We start from the raw sequence: 20,077 nt of genomic DNA on the forward strand, positions 1-20,077 counted from the left end.
GGGTCTACAGTCTCTCGCACGTGTCCCGGGACGTTTGATGTGTGGATTATTGCTCAGATTAACCCTCCCCTTTAAAAAAAGAGGCACATTCAGTGAGAGGTTTGATGTTGTGATGAAAAGACACCGGTGACCTGCTTTGATGTGGAGGCCCCTGAATCTGAACTCACACCAGGCCAGACATAAACCCACGGCTATGCCCTTTGAGGGCAGAGTGCATTTCACAGAGCAATATTTGCACTTCACAATCATGGATAAACAGTCACGTCCATGGGCACGGGGAGTAGGAGTCACTGGTAGATGGATAAGAGGAGTGGACTGGAACCAAGTTTCGATGAAGGGAAATGTTTATGCATGGAATCGGAATGGGTTAGGTTCTGAATTGATTGTTGCCCCTGAAATATAACGTGCTCTTAAATCGGGGTATTGCAATTGAGGGACAATGTCAGCTGAATGTAAAAGTGTCAGTTATAAAAGTAACTGTGTCAGATTTTAGTTTTTCTATCAGTACATACCAGTGGCGGTCGGTGCCGTTTAAGATGAGGGAGGACGATTTTTCTTATTTCTATTACAGCATATTGTATGACTGGCATTCATATTCCATTCACTCAGCTCAATGTAACATCAATATGTTTATGATACTACATGATACTCAAATTTTCCCTATACCCATCATGAGGTTGTTACAACAGATCGAGAGAAAAATTTGATGAATCCAGACAGTGACACATTAAATAACGCCTTGCACACTCTTGCCTGCATCTAGCTGATCTAGAGTGTAATCCTTAGTCCAACAGTTGCAAACAATAGTTTTTATTGGACAAATTCAGGTATGTTTATCCTAGTTTCGTTTTGTTTTCTTCTGTTTAAGAAACATTTTTCAACAAATTCAGCAGATTGAATAGACCCCTGATCATAGCAGCCACATACAAACAGCATGATCAATTGATCATTGTATAATTCCTTCTCGCATCTAACCGCTCTCAAGTGGTGGAAAAAGTATCAAATTGTCATACTTAAGTAAAAGTAAAGATATATATATATATATATATATATATATATATATATATATATATATATATATATATATATATATATATATACACACAGTATATAGCTAGCTCTCCCTCTCGCTTCTTCATTTTCTTATAAATACATTTTTTCTAAACTTTTCAACTCTTGTCTTTCACTTTTCACATTTTATGCACTGCAGTGCTAGCTAGCTGTAGCTTATGCTTTCAGTACTAGATTCATTCTCTGATCCTTTGATTTGATTAACAACATGTCAGTTCATACTGCAAGAGCTCTGATAGGTTGGATGATGTCCTCCGGAAGTTGTCATAATTACTGTGTAAGTCTATGGAAGGGGGTGAGAACTATGAGCCTCCTAGGTTTGTATTGAAGTCAATGTACCAAGAGGAGGATGGAAACTAGCTGTCCTCCGGCTACACCATGGTGCTACCCCAGAGATTGCTTTCGAGGCTACTGTAGACCTTCATTGCAAAACAGTGTGTTTTAATCAATTATTTGGTGATGTGAATATATTGTTTTATCTACATTTATTCACTGAGGAGGATGGTCATCCCCTTCCTCCTCTGAGGCGTCTCCACTGGTATATACATAACATAGGCCTTGACAAGCAAAGCATAAACATGACATCTACACAACAAACAGTAACCTCCTTCACAACCTCCCCTTTGAAAGCTTGAGGGACTGTGTATGTGTGTGTGTGTGTGTCCATGTGTGTATTTGTGTCAATGTGCACACATTTGCTGTTATTGCTTAGCCTTGCACTTCTTTCTGCTGTGAGTGTCAATAGTGCCATGGTGGCAAATATAGAGCATCCGTGAGAGCACGGCAGCAGGGAGATGCCTCCTTCAGCAGACAGAGGAACTATACAGACAGGAATAGGGGGAACACACATACGCACCCAGGACCTAGGAGACATACAAGGCGGCATGTGAGATATCGGAAAGGTGTTGCACTGTACCTTTGGCCTACTTTTATGTGAGAGAACATTCGTAGGGAGATGCCACCAGACAAAGTAGCTAAAGATCTGATTGGTGAAAGGGATACACCAATGAGGTGATGCGTTTTCAAATCCACTGTGCTTTAATTTGAAAGTATTATCTCAAATATGTCCCGCTTTAAATGTGACTGCAGAGAAATATTCAGCATACATTACCTTTCCAAAAAGTATGGGGAAGTTATGTTACGGAAAAATACATCTCAACGTGTCCACACAACCATTGGTATTTACTACTGCTGTTCTGATTATTGTTATTATGATAATTTATTATATTTTCACATTTTTCCAATCAGACATGGCTGATGAATGGCCTGAGTCAGGCACAAGAGTGTCGTCCATTTTTCAACATGACATACAGAGAAGAACCGGCAGCACAAATCATTGAAACTCTCTCCTTATACCTCAAACTTTACGCTGCACATTTTGCCTCCCATCCCCTAGAGGGAAATACTTTTTCCTTTTAAAAGAGCAGGCACTTGAGTGAGAGAGAGAGAAAGAGAGATGCAAATAGAAAGACAGTCAAACATGACAAAAATACAGAAATTGGGGAAAGCTGGGCGGCAGGTAGCTTAGTGGTTAAGAGCGTAGTGCCAGTAACCGAAAGGTTGCTGGTTCTAATCCCCGAGCCAACTAGGTGAAAAATCTGTTGATGTGCTCTTGAGCAAGGCACTTAACCCTAATTGCTCCTGTAAGTCACTCTGGATAAGAGCGTCTGCTAAATGACAAAAATTTAAATGAGTGTAGGGAAGAGAGAGATTGTTTTCATGGAGTTGGGACCATGAGAGAGAGAGAGAGAGAGAGAGAGAGAGAGAGAGAGAGAGAGAGAGAGAGAGAGAGAGGTAGGGCCTGTTATCAGTGGAGTGGGAAATAGTGCTGAGGTAGCGCCTGAACATCAGGCCTGGCATGACGCATGGCAGACTTCCACGCCCACTCCCTTCCTCCATATCTATCCCCCTCTCCGTCTAACCATCTCTTGCCCTTTTCTTTACTTTCCTCCCCTTCCCTCTTTCATCAAATAATGCTATCCTCCCATAGCAATGGAGGCTAATTGACAGATCAAAGGTTTTGGAACACACTCCGTTCCCTTTATTTTATTCCCCGTCTCATTTGAGTTCACATGCCTGTGTTTCCCTCTACATGATTTACAGGCACTGCTGATGTTATGAAACATTTAGGGGAAGCTGCCTCCCTTGGTTTCCCAATCGCTCTCATCTCCTTTCTTTTTTTCTCCACTAGACCAGAGAAAGACAAAAAAATCTGCTGTTGCGGAAACACTGTCAGAGAGTTCAGGACGTTTTGTTTAATTTTCCTACTTCTGCTTCCCGTCTCTCCCGCCCCTCAACCTCCTGCTAGGCTATGCTGGCCCCACTTCCTTGAGAGGGGTAAGAATGTAGAAATATGATAGTGGGAAAGAGGTAGAGGCAAAGAGGGGGGATGGGGCAGAAAGAAAAGTGAGAAAGCATATTTCAACTTCAGATTCTCATATTACTGAAGAACCAGGGAGAGACTCGCAGCAGGATTGAAAAGAGAGAGACAATGAGAGAGAGAATTATAAAGAGGGAAAGGAATACATAGACTGGACGGGGTGTTGTCATGGAGCTAAATTACAGAGGGGAGTTCAAATAAGTACGGCCCATAGGGATTAGTATCTGCTATATGTACTAATACACAAAGTATTCACAACTTCAAGCCTGTAAAAGATCCACATGAAAACCAATCCAACACTGAAACTCCATTGATATTACTGAAACTGAACAATACTGGTCATGACGTTTGAAACCTAATCTTGATGAAATGTACTATTTTCATAGGTGTGACCAAGGATGACAGAGGTATTACTATTGTTTGCATTAATTTTGTTCTTTGCCCTTGACAATGCATCAGTTTTACGGTATCCATACAAAGAAATCGTCAGTAGTCAGACAGAAACAACGGAAGACTCCCTAACCTGATATGCCGTACAGTCTACCACAGTAATGACGAGTAGTTGTCTATGACCACTCATTACTGACAATCCAGTAAGAAAGCAAAATCACATGACAGTCACGTAACAGGTAGACAGTGTCAAAAGGTCAGGGGTCATTCCTACCAACTGTGAGGTCACAAGGCTTGTGGGAAAACACCACAAAAGGTGTGTAAGGATGAGTCATAGTCTTACAGAACACTAAGTGGGTCCACATCCACACAGTTATCATCCAGCAGTAAGGCACCTGACCTTGAACACAGCTACAGTTGAAGTCGGAAGTTTACATACACCTTAGCCAAATACATTTAAACTCAGTTTTTCACAATTCCTGACATTTAATCCTAGTAAAAGTTCCCTGTCTTCGGTCAGTTAGGATCACCACTTTATTTTAAGAATGTGAAATGTCAGAATAATAGTAGAGAGAATTATTTATTTCAGCTTTAATTATTTATTTCATCACATTCCCAGTGGGTCAGAAGTTTACATACACTCTATTAGTATTTGGTAGCATTGCCTTTAAATTGTTTAACTTGGGTCAAACGTTTCGGGTAGCCTTCCACAAGCTTCCCACAATACTTTGGGTGAATTTTGGCCCATTTCTCTTGACAGAGCTGGTGTAACTGAGTCAGGTTTGTAGGCATCCTTGCTCGCACACGCTTGTTCAGTTCTGCCCACAGATGTTCTATAGGATTGAGGTCAGGGCTTTGTGATGGCCACTCCAATACCTTGACTTTGTTGTCCTTAAGCCATTTTGCCACAACTTTGGAAGTATGCTTGGGGTCATTGTCCATTTGGAAGACCCATTTGCGACCAAGCTTTATCTTCCTGACTGATGTCTTGAGATGTTGCTTCAATACATCCACATAATTTTCCTTCCTCATGATGCCATCTATTTTGTGAGGTGCACCAGTCCCTCCTGCAGCAAAGCACCCCCACAGCATGATGCTGCCACCCCCATGCTTCACGGTTGGGATGGTGTTCTTCGGCTTGCAAGCGACCCCCTTTTTCCTCCAAACATAGCGATGGTCATTGGGCCAAACAGCTCTAGTTTTGTTTCATCAGACCAGAGGACAAAAAGTACGATATTTGTCCCCGTGTGCAGCTGCAAAACCATAGACTGGCTTTTTTATGGCGCAGTGGCTTCTTCCATGCTGAGCGGCCTTTCAGGCTATGTCGATATAGGACTCGTTTTACTTTGGATATAGATACTTTTGTACCTGTTCCCTCCAGCATCTTCACAAGGTCCTTTGCTGTTGTTCTGGGATTGATTTGCACTTTTCGCACCAAAGTACGTTCATCTCTAGGAGACAGAATGCTCTTATCCAGAGCGACTTACAGTTAGTGAGTGCATACATTTTTCATACTGGCCCCCCGTGGGAATCAAACTCACAACCCTGGCGTTGCAAGTGCCATGCTCTACCAACTGAGCTACAGGAGGCCACAATTAGCCAATCAGAAGCTTCTAAAGCCATTGACATCATTTTCTGGAATTTTCCAAGCTGTTTAAAGGCAACGTCAACTTAGTGACCCAGTGGAATTGTGATACAGTGAATTATAAGTGAAATAATCTGTCTGTAAACAATTGTTGGAAAAATTACTTGTGTCATGCACAAAGTAGATGTCCTAACCGACTTGCCAAAACGATAGTTTGTTAACAAGAAATTTGTGGAGTGGTTGAAAAATGAGTTTTAATGACTCCAACCTAAGTGTATGTAAACTTCCGACTTCAACTGTAACTATTTCACATAGATGGGAAAAAAATAAATAAACATTGCACTATAGGAACTGTCTTCTGGCAATGTCTGACCCCTTTGTCACAAGGCGTCCCCACCCTGGACACAGCTACATGGTTCTCTGACAATACTGTTCCCTACTTTATACTGAGAGACAGAGAGCATGAGAGAGAGACAGAGAGAGACTATGAGAGCTGTGCTGCTGCAGAGTGAGTGGGACTTCAGACCTAGCTCAGGACCGGCAGATTCATCACTCAGCTTTGACTGCCATACCACACTTGCCTGTGAGGGGATGGCTCAATCATTCCCACGGCGGCTGGCCATCAGGACCTAGGATCATCCATGTTATTAACAAGAATAGACTAGCACTGCCTTTAGTAACAGGTATCACAAGACAATAATATAAAAATAATCATCAAAATACCCACCGCACAAGACAGTGCAGAACTTATACTTGGAATCATAAAGGCCTTTCCTGTATTTGTTTTAATTATCCCTCCCACAAATGGTCAAATCTGAGATGATGTCGCCATCCACCAATTGTGAATATTATCATAGAATGTCACTGCTTTCCATGTGCAATGTCAAAATGTGGCTAGATGTTGTGTGATGACATCACACCTGTAAAGCAGTGATATTTGTATAGACTGTATTGAGAAGGGAAGTGCCGCACAGACTTAGAAGTCATGCCTCAAATATCTGTAATTCAACATGCTGGATTCTTCAAAGACTATCTAGTTCTCCACGCAATCTTGAACCTTGAGTGAACTTGAATTGTGGGACAATCCCTGGGACAATTATCTACAGCCTCCATTCATTCCCCGACAGGCTACTGACCCCATCTCCAACCTCTGCTCAGTGTGAAAATAGTGCATCAGAAAGGACAGCGTCATTGCCACTGCGGGGTGTTGTCACTGCAGACATGGCCACTATATTCAGTGACAGGTGCATATAAAAGTTAAAGAATAAGGTTTTACGCTTGGATTGCCAAACAAGCATCCACATTTCAACTGGCACGAAGCAAGCGGATTATGTTTCTCAGTTTTGATATTCATTGATAGCCCATTATCTATAACAGGGAGACAGGGCACAGTAGCCTATGTGTATTGACATCCATTCAGGTTTTCCAGGTATGGTTGACAGTGCTGTGTTTAAGAGGGGTTACGTAAATAGAAGGGAGGTAGCATCAACTTACAGAGCCAGTGTGTGAAAGACGAGGGGTGGTATTCCATATATAAGGCCATGTTTGTTCCTCTGGGAATATTTCACACTGCCAAAATGTGTTTCGGAGGGAAGTGTAAAAACTACACCTCCATAGCGAAAACAGAGTGGGCAAAATGCAATCCCTCTGAGGACCACTACAGTAAACTACCACCTTGACTCGCTGAGGTCGTTTTTAAAAAACAGACATACCTGGAAAATGCTATGTACCAAAGTATTACCCAATTTCAGTTTATTTTTTCAAAAGACAGATCTTTAAAAAAGCATCTTAAACTGAATTTGTGGACTCAGGGAGATTAACGCTACGGTAAAGAAGGTAGGCATACTATACAGAACAAGTGCTCATATACACCTATTTCACAAAGACACACTGATTACAAACAAAGGATTAGAACACGGAAACACCTCTGGAAAAAATAAGAGCCACTGTATTTCTAAGGGGTGAGACTCACTGTTAGTAATGTAAGGCAAGCAGAAAAGGAAGGTACTTTCCCTTTTAAAAGGTCTGTAAATACGGGCTCATGACCAACCGCAGCAGCTGAGTCAGTCGATGCCCTCTGTCCTCCTCCATGTAAGGTATGTGGTGCTACTGACTCATCTTCAAGTGATCTGATGAAACTGAAACCAAGCAGACAAGAGGATGAAAAATGGGGTGAAACTTAGGACCCTGGAGAACATGGGAGGGTAATAAAAAGGGAATACTTTGGATTTCGATTTGATTTATTAGGATCGCCATTAGCGGATGCGACAGCTAGTCTTACTGGGGTCTGACATATAACGAAAAAGACATTACAGACAAAAGACAATTTACATACATTTAAAAACATTAACAGGTAGTGTGTGTGTGCGTATATATCAGTTACACGTAGATGTCAGTACATACACACAACAGGTAAGGAATACGTTTCCTTTTGAGTGGAAGTTATGGTCCATAATCATTTATGGTAAACATTAAAAATCTGTCATTTGGGGTAGTGGAAGGGGTGAGGGTGTGGGGATTCAGTTATGTGTACAGTGCCTTCAGAAAGTATTCATACCTCTTGACTTATTCCACATTTTGTTGTGTTACAGCCTGAATTCAAATTGATTAAATTGATTTATTTTCACAACCATTTACACACAATACCCCATAATAACAAAGTGAAAACATGTTTTTAGATATTTTAGCAAATGTATTGAAAATGAAATAGATAAATATCTCATTTATATAAGTATTCACACACCTGAGTCAATACAGGTGATTACAGCGGTGAGCATTTCTGGGTAAGTCTCTAAGAGCTTTTCACACCTGATTGTACAATATTTGCACATTATTCTTTTTAAATTGTTCAAGCTGTGTCCAATTGGTTGTTGATCATTGCTAGGCAGCCATTTTCAAGTCTTGCCATAGATCTTCAAGCCAATTTAAGTCAAAACTATAACTAGGCCATTCGATGTCCTCTTGGTAAGCGACTCCAGTGTATATTTGGCCTTGTGTTTTAGGTTATTGTCCTGCTGAAAGGTGAATTTGTCTCCCAGTGTCTGTTGGAAAGCAGACTTAACCAGGTTTTCCTCTAGGATTTTGCCTGTGCTTAGCTCTATTCCGTTTCTTTATATCCTAAAAAAAAAAAAATCCCTCGTCCTTGCCAATGGTAAGCATACCCATAACATGGTGCAGTCCTCTGTAGCTCAATTGGTAGAGCATGGCGCTTGTAACGCCAGGGTAGTGGGTTCGATCCCCGGGACCACCCATACGTAAAAATGTATGCACACATGACTGTAAGTCGCTTTGGATAAAAGCGTCTGCTAAATGGCATATTATTTATGCTTGAAAATATGAAGAGTGGTACTCAGTGATGTGTTGTGTTGGATAGTGCCTTATTGCAAACAGGATGCATGTTTTGGAATAATTGTATTCTGTACAAGCTTCCTTCTTTTCACTCTGTCATTTAGGTTAGTATTGTGGAGTAACTAGAATGTTGTTGATCCATCCTCAGTTTTCTCCTATCACAGCCATTAAACTCTAAATGTTTTAAAGTCACCATTGGCCTCATGGTTTCCTTCCTCTACGGCAACTGATTTAGGAAGGACGACTGTATCTTTGTAGTGACTGGGTGTATTGATACACCATCCAAAATGTAATTAATAACTTCACCAATGCTCAAAGGAATATTCAATATATGTTAGTTTTTTTTACCAATCTACCAATAGGTGCCCTTCTTTGCGAGGCATTGGAAAACATCCCTGGTCTTTGTGGTTGAATCTGTGTTTGAAATTCACTGCTCGACTGAGGGACCTTACAGATAATTGTATGTGTGGGGTACAGAGATGAGGTAGTCATTCAAAAATCATGTTTAACACTATTATTGCAAACAGAGTGAGTCCATGCAACTTATTATGTGACTTGTTAAGCACATTTTTACTCCTGAACTTGCCATTACAATGACTATGAATATTTATTGACTTAATACATTTCAGCTTTTCATTTTTAATGAATTTGTAAACATTTCTAAAAACATAATTCCACTTTGACATTATGGGGTTTTGTGTGTAGGCCAGTGACACAAAATGTGGAAAAAGTCAAGGGGTGTGAATAATTTCTGAAGGCACTGTAAATACTGACTACTGTACAAGAAAAACATATTTGTATTTAGGTGTTGAGTCTATTGACAGTGCTGAGCACAGATGTGTCTGGACACAACCCTTCACTTATGTCTTGAGCAGCATTGAGAGGAGTTATAATAGGAGGAGCTCACTACAAGCTGACAATATTGTCAACAATAAGACAACTACAGCACAAAAACGGAGAGCTTAGCTACGTGTGTCCCTGTGCACATGAGACATTTAATGACTGGGCCATTTGAGTCACTCCCAGGTCACATAGCAGATGTGGTATCGGTAAATGATTGTGTGGGTTAATGATTGGTGGAAAATGGGACAAAGGACATGGCATACGTGATTTGCAGTGGCAATCCACAACGCACAAAATATGTGATTTCTGTATGCATTACATGGAGTTACATTTACAGTTTTGCTTTTACTAATCTATTTGCACACGTTGTCGGGCTGCTAATACAAGCTGTAAAGGTGCTTTATAAAATTGATACATTTCAATTCAGTCAGATTTTCTTTTTGCATACGTTTTTGTGATAATTTCCCTAATTCATACCTTAGCCACCCCACGCCATGTACATATGTCACCATGAGTGTTCATACGGGGGGATCCTGCCTAAACATGCCTATTGGGATATCTGTAGTGTATAAACTGTACCTTTGCAAAGACAGGAAAGCCCCAATGGAAAGCTTGGCGTATTGCACATCGTTGCTTACCATAGAATGTCCCTTAGGGCTTAGCTAGTATGTATATTTGTGTGAGCACGTGTATGAGCAAGTATGCCGCGCCACTTCCAACTCACTAGGAGCAAGTTTCCATACTCCCGGGACCAGGGCTGGAAAATAAACTTGGAGAAAGGTGCACACCCCATCCACAGAAACGAAACAAGTGGATTGGGAAACAAAATAGAAAAAAAAGGGAAAGAGACCAAGGAGTGAAATATATTCCATTTCTCATTAACCATTTTTAAATATCATTTCCAACCAAATTTGACAAGGTAGTGGAAGCTTGGGGTTATTTTTAACTGGACATGAGTAGGCATGCCTGCCCTACCTGTTTCTGTGGCCAGGAGTTATGCTTCCTGCAACTGATGAAACCTGAGCTTTACAGGGCCCCATTTGGACGCGTCACACTGCTGTTGGGATAATGGCATAATGTAAGGGAAATGTACACTGTGACCACTATGGTGGGGAACTGACGTAATATTTATTGGGAGGAAGATACATAGAGTGTTTCTGCCTCCAGTTCCACATCCACCCCTTGGCTATATAGGCAATGAAGAGTTGGCTTACAGGGATACGTATACAGCAGTTACTACACATCTTGTAAGGCCAGTCTCTGCACCCGTTTCCCCTCACATTGTCTCCATAATACAACCTTAAAACTGAGTTAAATATAGGCTTTAAAGTTTAGGACACATGTAGATAATACAAAAACACTAAGGATCCAGGAACAGCAGTGCTGAAGTCAATGTATTAGCATTTTGAGGGAGTGATAGGGTTCAAGTAAAATTAGCAGTTTCTTCAAACACTGAAATAGCTTAAATAGTGTCCTTTCTTCCATTAGGTAGTTTTGCAATCAAATGACTCATTTGAAAGAGCTCAAAGCACATCCAAGTGTAAGCATTTCAAAGTAAATCTATGACTTTCTATTGCACTTCCTTGTCAGACTTATGAACTGTGTGACAACAAATCCACATGACAAATAGAGATACAGTCACCTCTAAGAACTGTAGATCAACTCAACATGGGCCAGTTGATCCATGGGACGCTGTCACTGGATATATTTTGACTGGATATATTTTTAAACCCTCTCAACTTCTTCAACTTGACACTATTTACATGAGCAAGTGTAGCACAACTAATGTACAAAATACTCTCAGAATGTAGTCTACTAATCAAGACAGAGTAGGTTATTCCACACTTTGAAATCTGGCCATTCTTGCACCTACTTTATTGGTGTTGGAAGGTGGTTAGCCGCTGAGTTAATGCCTTATGACTTAAGTATTTAGCCACACAAATTCAGATGCATTTCTCACACGTGTGAATGGTGCTATGTCAGGCAAGGGATAAAGCCATGGTTTCATTGTTGGTTAAATAGCAGAAACAGAAACATATTGTCATTATCCAAGAGTTTCCTGCTATCGAGGGACTAGTAATCACATTGTCTGTTTACCATTGGGCTACCAGAAACACACAAAAAAGATTTACATAACCTAATTTAGCCTCGTCATGGCACCACACATGACTTAGCCTACATGATATCACAAATAGAAACTAAACCATATCCTGATAAACCTTGTTTGAGGTCTAGACTGATTATGGGATAATGTTGTTTGTTACAGTAAGATCATACTAAAGTCATTACCTACATGACTTCATATCACCTGTTTTTACATTGTCATGAAAATGGACATACAAATACATTTCAGGCCACCTTGTTAGACCTATAGGCTACATGACCATTTACATTTACATTTTAGTCATTTTAGCAGACGCTCTTATCCAGAGCGACTTACATTATTTTTATTTTTTAATACTGGCCCCCCATGGGAATCGAACCCACAACCCTGAGCTACATCCCTGCCCGCCATTCCCTCCCCTACCCTGGACGACGCTGGGCCAATTGTGCGCCGCCCCATGACCACCATCCAGTCTCCAACTAAATGTAGCCTACATAAAATGTACCATGTCTGTTTTGTGCCAAAATGTGAGTGTAATTGTCTAAAGATGTGATTGAAAACATTGAGTTTAAATAATGCACATGGGCATATTTACTTCTATAGCCTAAGGGTATATAAATAAATATATTTCCCCCCTTTGAGGGCTAGCCTATAACTGTTCGAAAATGAAAGTAAAGACTGGAAATTATATTAAAAGACAGCTGTTCTAGAATAAAAACAAAAACAGAGAGTGGGTCTCAAGCATAGAAACCAATGCGGGAAAGGTCTGAGGTGATTCTGATAACAGCCTTGGGGAAAATGTGTCCAGCAAGGAAGTAGTTAATCATAGCTCACTACCCCAAAACTAGTCATCATCGTGAACAGGCAAATAATGAACAAGTGTATCAATATTTGTGGGCGTATTATTTTGAGGACATACGTAGCCTAGTCTATATGATGCGTTTATGTTTGAATGTTGGTGAAACTCAAACATTTCACAATTGTCAAAAGAATACAAAAACAGGGCTTTACGACAACCCTGGTTGGCTGACTGTATGAAACTTTACGGGCGTGGTGTCCGGGAAGAAAGCACAGGAAACCCCGCCTGCTCTAAATAAACTATATAAAAAGGCTAGCCGTACAGTAACAGCGCAGCGCAATCGCCCATGTCTTGCAGCTGAAAGTGACAGGCAAACTAAAACTTTTCAAAGGACAAGAATACATAGAAGCATGTCGGATATGATCGACGATATTATCACGAGGGTAAGTTTTATTCACTGTGTTTATTTATATTTTTGTTCAGATCAGTAACATAAACTATGGTTATGCTTTTGGTGCGTAAGAAATCCTCAACTAAACTATTTTATAAGTTGTTGGCTACTTTTAACTTTGATTACATGTTGAAATATTCACAAAACATATTTAACATAATTAAAAGCTTACTGGGTAGCAGGGCATAGGCTACAATTCTGCATCTTGAGTAGGCTATAGGATGGTTATAACGTGATCATTTATTGACTGTCATATTTCTCTCCACAGAATCTGATCAATCTGGGTTTAAATGAACCATTCACCCAGCAACAAATTCAACCGATGGTACCTCGCATCAACCGTTCAACTTCGTTCTTCTCACCAAAGAGCCATAGTCTAAGCTCTGAGCAACTGAACGATGATACCCCCTGGCCACTTGACATTTGGAGTAAGATGGCTCCAAGTAAACAACAGGTTTCCATCAGACCTGACCGCTCCATGAGTCTGACCGAATCCAATATCCTCTCCTTCGGTAAAATGAAGACCCTGGATGAAGTGCCTCCACCTCCTGGATTTCCTCCACTGAACAACCAGACACCTCTCCCTTCCAACCGTTACAAGACCGAACTGTGCCGTAGCTTCCAGGAGAATGGCAGCTGTAAATATGGGAGCAAGTGTCAGTTTGCCCATGGCGAGCCTGAGCTGCGTGGTTTGTACAGGCACCCAAAATACAAAACGGAGGCCTGTCGCACATTTTACAACTTTGGCTACTGTCCATATGGAGCCCGCTGTCACTTCATCCACGAAGAGAAACTCACCCCCTTGACCCAAAAGTTCCACAAGCAAGCACTTGCTGATCAGAGACCACGTCAGCTCCGTCAGAGCGTCAGTTTCGCAGGTTTCCTGGGATCACGCAGCTCTCCTCCCCCTGCGCTCCACGACCCCCTTGGCTTCACCCGTGCGCCCTCGGTGTCACCACCCCCAGCGGACATTCTCTCCCCAGTGTTCAATGACACCCAACGTGACACATTTCAGTTTAGTCAGAGCCGACCCAGTGTTGGTGACATCCACAACATCCCTATGATAGTTGAGCCACAGAAGCCCTCACGCTGCGTTTGTGGCCACGGAAATAACTTCCCAGACAATCTGAACAAATCTTACGCTATGGAGGACCGCAACAACGTCTACATCACCCAGCCAAACCTCCATCGCTTCTCTTCTGAAGATTCCCTCTCAGATCGGGATAGTTACACCAGCACAGGCAGCACCAGCGGTTCAGAGTCCCCCACCTTTGATGGGGCTGGTAACAAGCGCCTCACCGTCTTTGCGCGGCTGTCACTCTCTGACTAGGAAACCCAAATCACACAGAGACAATCCAAATCACGAACCTTGATCAATTGTGAAGGTTCTGCATACACAAATCAGAAATCCTATCAATATGATGCGCATCAACACTTTGTACTGTTGTTTATTTATATTAGTAAATTACTTGCTTAGTGAAATGTATTTGGTACTCAAACTGCTATCAAAATCTGTATATTTTTTATACTTATGTATATTTTCATTTAACTTTTCATCTTGTCTTCCATTAATTGCTTTCTTTAAAAATGACCTTGATGGTTATGACAGTAACAGACGTTTTAAGTACCTTTACCTGTACCAATCAATATGAGAAGGGCCTAGTAGCCCTATTTAGCTGGATTACTTTGATTAGTCCTTTAAATATATGGTAATATGAAACAAGACTCCCCTCCATTTAGTAAGCTGCCAGAACTATTTGTCAGGTATGTTTATACTGTTGGTATTCATGTGTATACCAAGAACTGTTGAAAATATTCAAACCATCAATGTGACTTGAAAAATGACAAGACATTCTCTCACTGTGATATGCACTTTAAAATAGGTATTGGGAGACTAGTCTCTCTATGTAGCATTTAACCAAAGCTTTATACTTTTGCCAAATTCTTTGTGAAAGAGCAGTTTTTCATATTATTTTTGGACGTCCATCATATTTTAACACATCTGTGACAAAAGTGAGAAGGTACCAGTACACCCTCTGTGTATGCCACACTTACTCAACTGTAGTAAGTGACTTCTATTTCATCAGGGACTGTAACATCACAGTATTTCCATAGACTATAGGTATACTTATTTGCATTTGTTTGCCTTTTGTAATTGTATAGACTTAACTAATATATTTATTATTATATTTATTGTGGTAATACCAATGTATTTTGTACTTATTTATCAAGAACATGTCAGGGTCTGTAAAAACAATGTGTGAATTATTGAGAAGAAAATTATGAAATTATTTTTGATCACCTAAACAAGATAAATCAATAAATGACAAAGAAAGTAATTTCTTGCATTTAATGGTATTTTTGTCAGTTTTACAGCTTGTCTCAAGTTTGATTCAATAAGGCAAACATTTCTTACTACTTGATGGCAACACAAACAGAAGCTATACAGTAGGAGGGCAGAATACATGGTTTATGCAACGACACATACAGCAAATACCTTATCATATTATCAAACTGTATTTTGTGCTTAAATAATACAAAAACAGAAACAGAAGACGCCCTCAATTCCTCAGTGTAAGCTGTGAGCAACCAGTCTATGGCTGTTATGTCAACACACATGGGTGATAGGTCCAGTTTTTGGCCAAAATACTGTGTCAATCACTGAAGGCATTTGACCCAAAACAACAACTTACTCCTTATCCTGCATGCATAGAGCTCAGTTTCATAACTAGCCATGTGGATATGCTGGAGCTGGTGTGTTGATAGGGAGCTGAGCTGTAACCTAGCTGTGTGGTCAAGTGCCTGTTCATATTTGACATTCCTCTCCTAGGACGCCCTTTCCTCAAGGGGGCTCACCCTTGTGTTTACTCACTGGCAAGGTTGCCATGGTTAACAGTCTTTCCTTCTGCTCTGTATACACTTGAGTGTGTCCCAATACTTGCCATTCTTATCCCCCAATGGGGTATCCATTTTTATGATGTCAGATATGACTGGATTGGATCAGAAAGGCGTTCATTTAAGGATAGTTGACAGGATTTTATTGAGTAGTTTTTAATATGGGCACAGGATGAACACAAAGAGCAATACAAGCACTTCCTTATACCTGGTATTTGAAATGTGAGGTTTATAGTGTTAAATCAACCTCCCTGTGTCAATAGCCTACTCTTCCTCAACCCAGTAAGGTCTTCAAAAGTCTATGCACTGCACATTTTTGATGGGATCATCAGAAATTCCTTCTCTAAGAATAAGGAAGGGGTCAAAAAGGAACCCAGAACACATACATGCTACTAGGGTTACAAAGTGAGGGTATATTACTGGAAACTTTAGATGTTTACCAGTAAACTACCAGAATTTTGGTATCTTTCAAGGATTTTATGTAATCTATCAAAATACATCTAGTGGCCATTTTGGGTACTTCCGATTATCATAGGCGTCTGTAATAATCTATGGCCCTCCATCTGTAATAATCTATGGACCTATCACCCATGTGTGTTGACATACAGTATATGAAATAGTTGAATAAAATAAAAAAAACATAGAATGATAAAGCTGGAAAACATTATGCTACATATAAACTATCAATTTATTGAATACCATTGGTGATTAATATGAGAGTTTCAGCATGAAATATCCTTTTTTTTTTTTTTTTTTTTTTACAAACATATTTACATTTACATCATTTAGCAGACGCAATTTATTTTACTATGTCAATATGTAGTTGTTGTCAATGCTTTGCCGTCAAACTGGTGGCAGTTGTGAAGAGTTGCAGAGTTAATTGAAAATAAAGCCATTGATATTTAGATGCTTTTTTCATTAATTAGGCTATTTTCCCTTGAACAATATGGTCTATCTACTAGAAACTCATTGACAATATGGTCACACAGATATAATAAATAAATACTACGTATGAATAACCAAAGTTACGATAGATTGCCATACATTTTCTGTTAATTACAAAAATTACTGAATATTACAGTAACTTTGATATATTCCCAGTAGCTTTGTAACCCTATTTGCTACTAAGCTCATATTCTTTTCAGTTTGCCATTTACTCTAAATCAGAGCTTTCTGGGAATAGCCTACTAGTACAAATCAGGCTAAGCCAATGGATTGGATATGCTATTTTCTCACTGTCAACGCAATCAGCAGTGAAGAGACGGTGCTAAAGGCTAATGCCACCAGATAAACCTGTCCTGAGATCAGTTATCTGTGCATGTACGTATATAGATCTAATCCATCTGTAGGGAAAACACAACCTTTGAACAGGTCACCAATACTGACAGATCAATAGTTGCAAAAGTTTTTGTCTATGTAGACCTACATTGCCCACATACTATAAAGTGGGAGCACAAGCTATTGTTATTTGTTAAGATAGTGTTATCTTGCGTGGTGCTGCTAGTGTGGTTTTCTCTTCTAGCTGAAGGAAAAAGACCACCCACTCAATGGTTGATGCATGAGATAGAGATAGACAGCATTGTTGAAACCATGGTACACCTAATTGTGACAGCTACAAGTGAGGTAAATGATATGACACATTTGCACCATCTATTTATTTGTTGCCTTGCCCTCTTCCTCTTTGGGCAAAGATGGGGTAGTAGAGGTGTCAGTCGACAAGGAGGAAGTTAAAGTTTGATCTGAAGAACAGAATGTTTTTTGTCAATACAGATGACCTTGCCATTATATTATCTCTGTATTTTACCCAATACCTTAGACCAGAGGACCCTCACAGCACCCCTAGGAAGACCATGCAGTTACACAAAAACTCCTACCATAGGGGAACTGTGATTGCAGGCCATGCGTTACATCAATAAAGAGTTAAATTCACAGTCCATTTAGTTTATCTTGTCCTTTAAGTCAGTACAGACACAGGATGTGTTGCCATAACAACAGAGGCGTCCAGTAAAAGCAAATAACCAACACAGAGCACAAATGAGAAGTGTGTTTTCTCTTGGTTTGGCCTAGCCTCACACTGCAAACATAGACAGCTAGTGGACCATCCATTTCGGTTTGGACCGCAACATTGTAATGCCACATATAGTGTGTTCCTTTAGTCTATTTTTGCCTTTTATAATGGTTAGTGAAATCCCTATCTTTAGTTGGCCTTTTAAAAGATCGTTACTGTGAGTATCATGCTAGTTTATATACTATGTGTAGATTCGTGCCAAGGAGGATATATTTACAGTCTATGACAAACTCCATTTACAATTGTGCACTTTGTGTAATGGACCTAGCTGTATATAAAATGGTCACATGGTGAGTCACAAATTAATCCCAAGTATTACGCTCTACTTTGATCTGATTCTAAGACTCAACAGTGATACCCTACAACTGATTTAAATCCAGTATCACAGGTAATGTTATAGAGAGCAATAGTAATGGCGTATTTTTGTAGGCACTAACTCCGCCATGACTCGTTGGCCAAAGCCTATGGGGAAATTAATGTATTTTTTGGAGGGTTTTTGGACAAAACACCAAAAATAAGATGTATAGTAAACACATGTTTAGGAGAACTTATACGTTTTGTTCTATGAGATAATCTTCATCAGCTAATGTCACTTTTTGTGAATTTTGAAGCATTTATGTAATCAAACAAGCACATAAAGGCTTCATAATTTATAAATGTCATGTTAACTGACTGATGTTATCTCATAGAACAAAACATACAAGATCTCTTAAACCTGTGTTAACCTTAGACCTTATTTTCGGTGTTTATCCCAAAACCCCATTCTTTCCCCATTCATTTCCCCCATATGAATGGCCGAACGAACCAGAGGTAACTCATTTCTATTTTTTAGGACTACAAGCTGGCGAGCTCTATGGCTGTCTATTGTGGACTGACAGTATGATAATTTATTAGCATGACAAACTGATCCTAATCCCTATTCCTTCTTGCATTGCCTTTAGAGACATCTAGGGGTCTGCAATAACTCACTTGGGGGCACTGGCCTTGTGGCCAAACCCAAAATAATAACTGTTCTTACAGGACCTCATAATGGGGACAGAGGAAGGACATGATGGGATCCGAAAAGTAATATTTTATGTATAAGGTTCGCTCAGCCTCTTGGCAGAGTGCGGTGTACCTGTGCCCTGGCAAGGTTGTCTTAGTGCAAACAAGCGTATCCATAATCAGAGGCCAAACCACTCCCAACATCAATGTTTACCACTAGTAAGAGATAAAATATAAACAAAATCCATTACTCCATGAGCTTCATTGTGGACCGTCAAGACCCCCACTCTCTATCAAAGTTTGCTGAGAGGTGATTGCTTGAGCAGCAGTTCAAAGATAGAAGTGGTCTACTTGCACAAGTTACTGAGGCAGCACAAGATGAATTGCAAAAGCCTCTTGAAACAGGCATGTTCAGTGTCATGGAAACAAGTCTGGTTTCTATTCTGCAGGTGCAAGTCAGTGTCAAATCCAATCAAGACTCCTCCGGCCAAGAACAACACAGAGGGAGAATTCCTACATATCTAATGTGGAGCATGTGTGCACAGCAATATGAGTGATGGAGAAGTTATTGCAACAGTCACATTTAAGCACTGCTAGAGTTTTGTATTTTCAGTCAGGCACATTCAAAGTTGAACGGTGCACTCCCTGTGCTATTATAATCATTCAGGGCTGGCTATAAAACTTAACTCAAATGTATATTACTGTATATGAACGTGTACATTGGCAGGTGTGTGTATAGGCAGTTGGCACATCTTTGAGCTGAGCGTTTAAGCTAAACAAATAACCGAACAATGAGGCAAATCGACTAAAGAATCAGAGTTAGAAAATAGGCTTTAAATGTGTTTGGCTTTATTAATAAAGTTAATCTGAGTGAGGCTGCATTGAAGACTTTGGACTTTGTGGTGTGTTGACTTTATTCATTGGGTGTTATGTGGGAAGTCAGGCCATCAGATACAGGCTTTTATAAGGGACAGATCGAAATGGGGGGAGGGGGGGAGGGGGGGTTGGGGGCTGGTCCAACTCAAGGTGTTATTTAAAAAATAATGCACCCCCCTCCCCAACTTTACAGATATTTTCACATGACCCTCCTCTTGTACTGTAAAATAAATGTAACACCCTCCCCCCTCATAGAAATAACACTAAATAATCTTTACGACCT

General features: G+C 40.2%; 1 protein-coding gene across 1 annotated transcript; it reads left to right on the top strand.

Annotated features, from left to right (window-relative positions):
* Positions 1–12,836: 12,836 nt before the first annotated feature.
* On the top strand, positions 12,837–15,310 carry LOC121562298 (mRNA decay activator protein ZFP36-like). Its single transcript, XM_041874606.2, has 2 exons — positions 12,837–12,963; positions 13,240–15,310. Exons 1-2 carry the CDS (start codon positions 12,931–12,933, stop codon positions 14,299–14,301), a joined length of 1,095 nt encoding a protein of 364 aa, XP_041730540.2. The 5' UTR covers positions 12,837–12,930; the 3' UTR covers positions 14,302–15,310.
* Positions 15,311–20,077: the final 4,767 nt, after the last annotated feature.

This window comes from Coregonus clupeaformis, chromosome 5, assembly GCF_020615455.1.
Source record: "Coregonus clupeaformis isolate EN_2021a chromosome 5, ASM2061545v1, whole genome shotgun sequence".
Classification (NCBI taxonomy): Eukaryota; Metazoa; Chordata; class Actinopteri; order Salmoniformes; family Salmonidae; genus Coregonus; species Coregonus clupeaformis.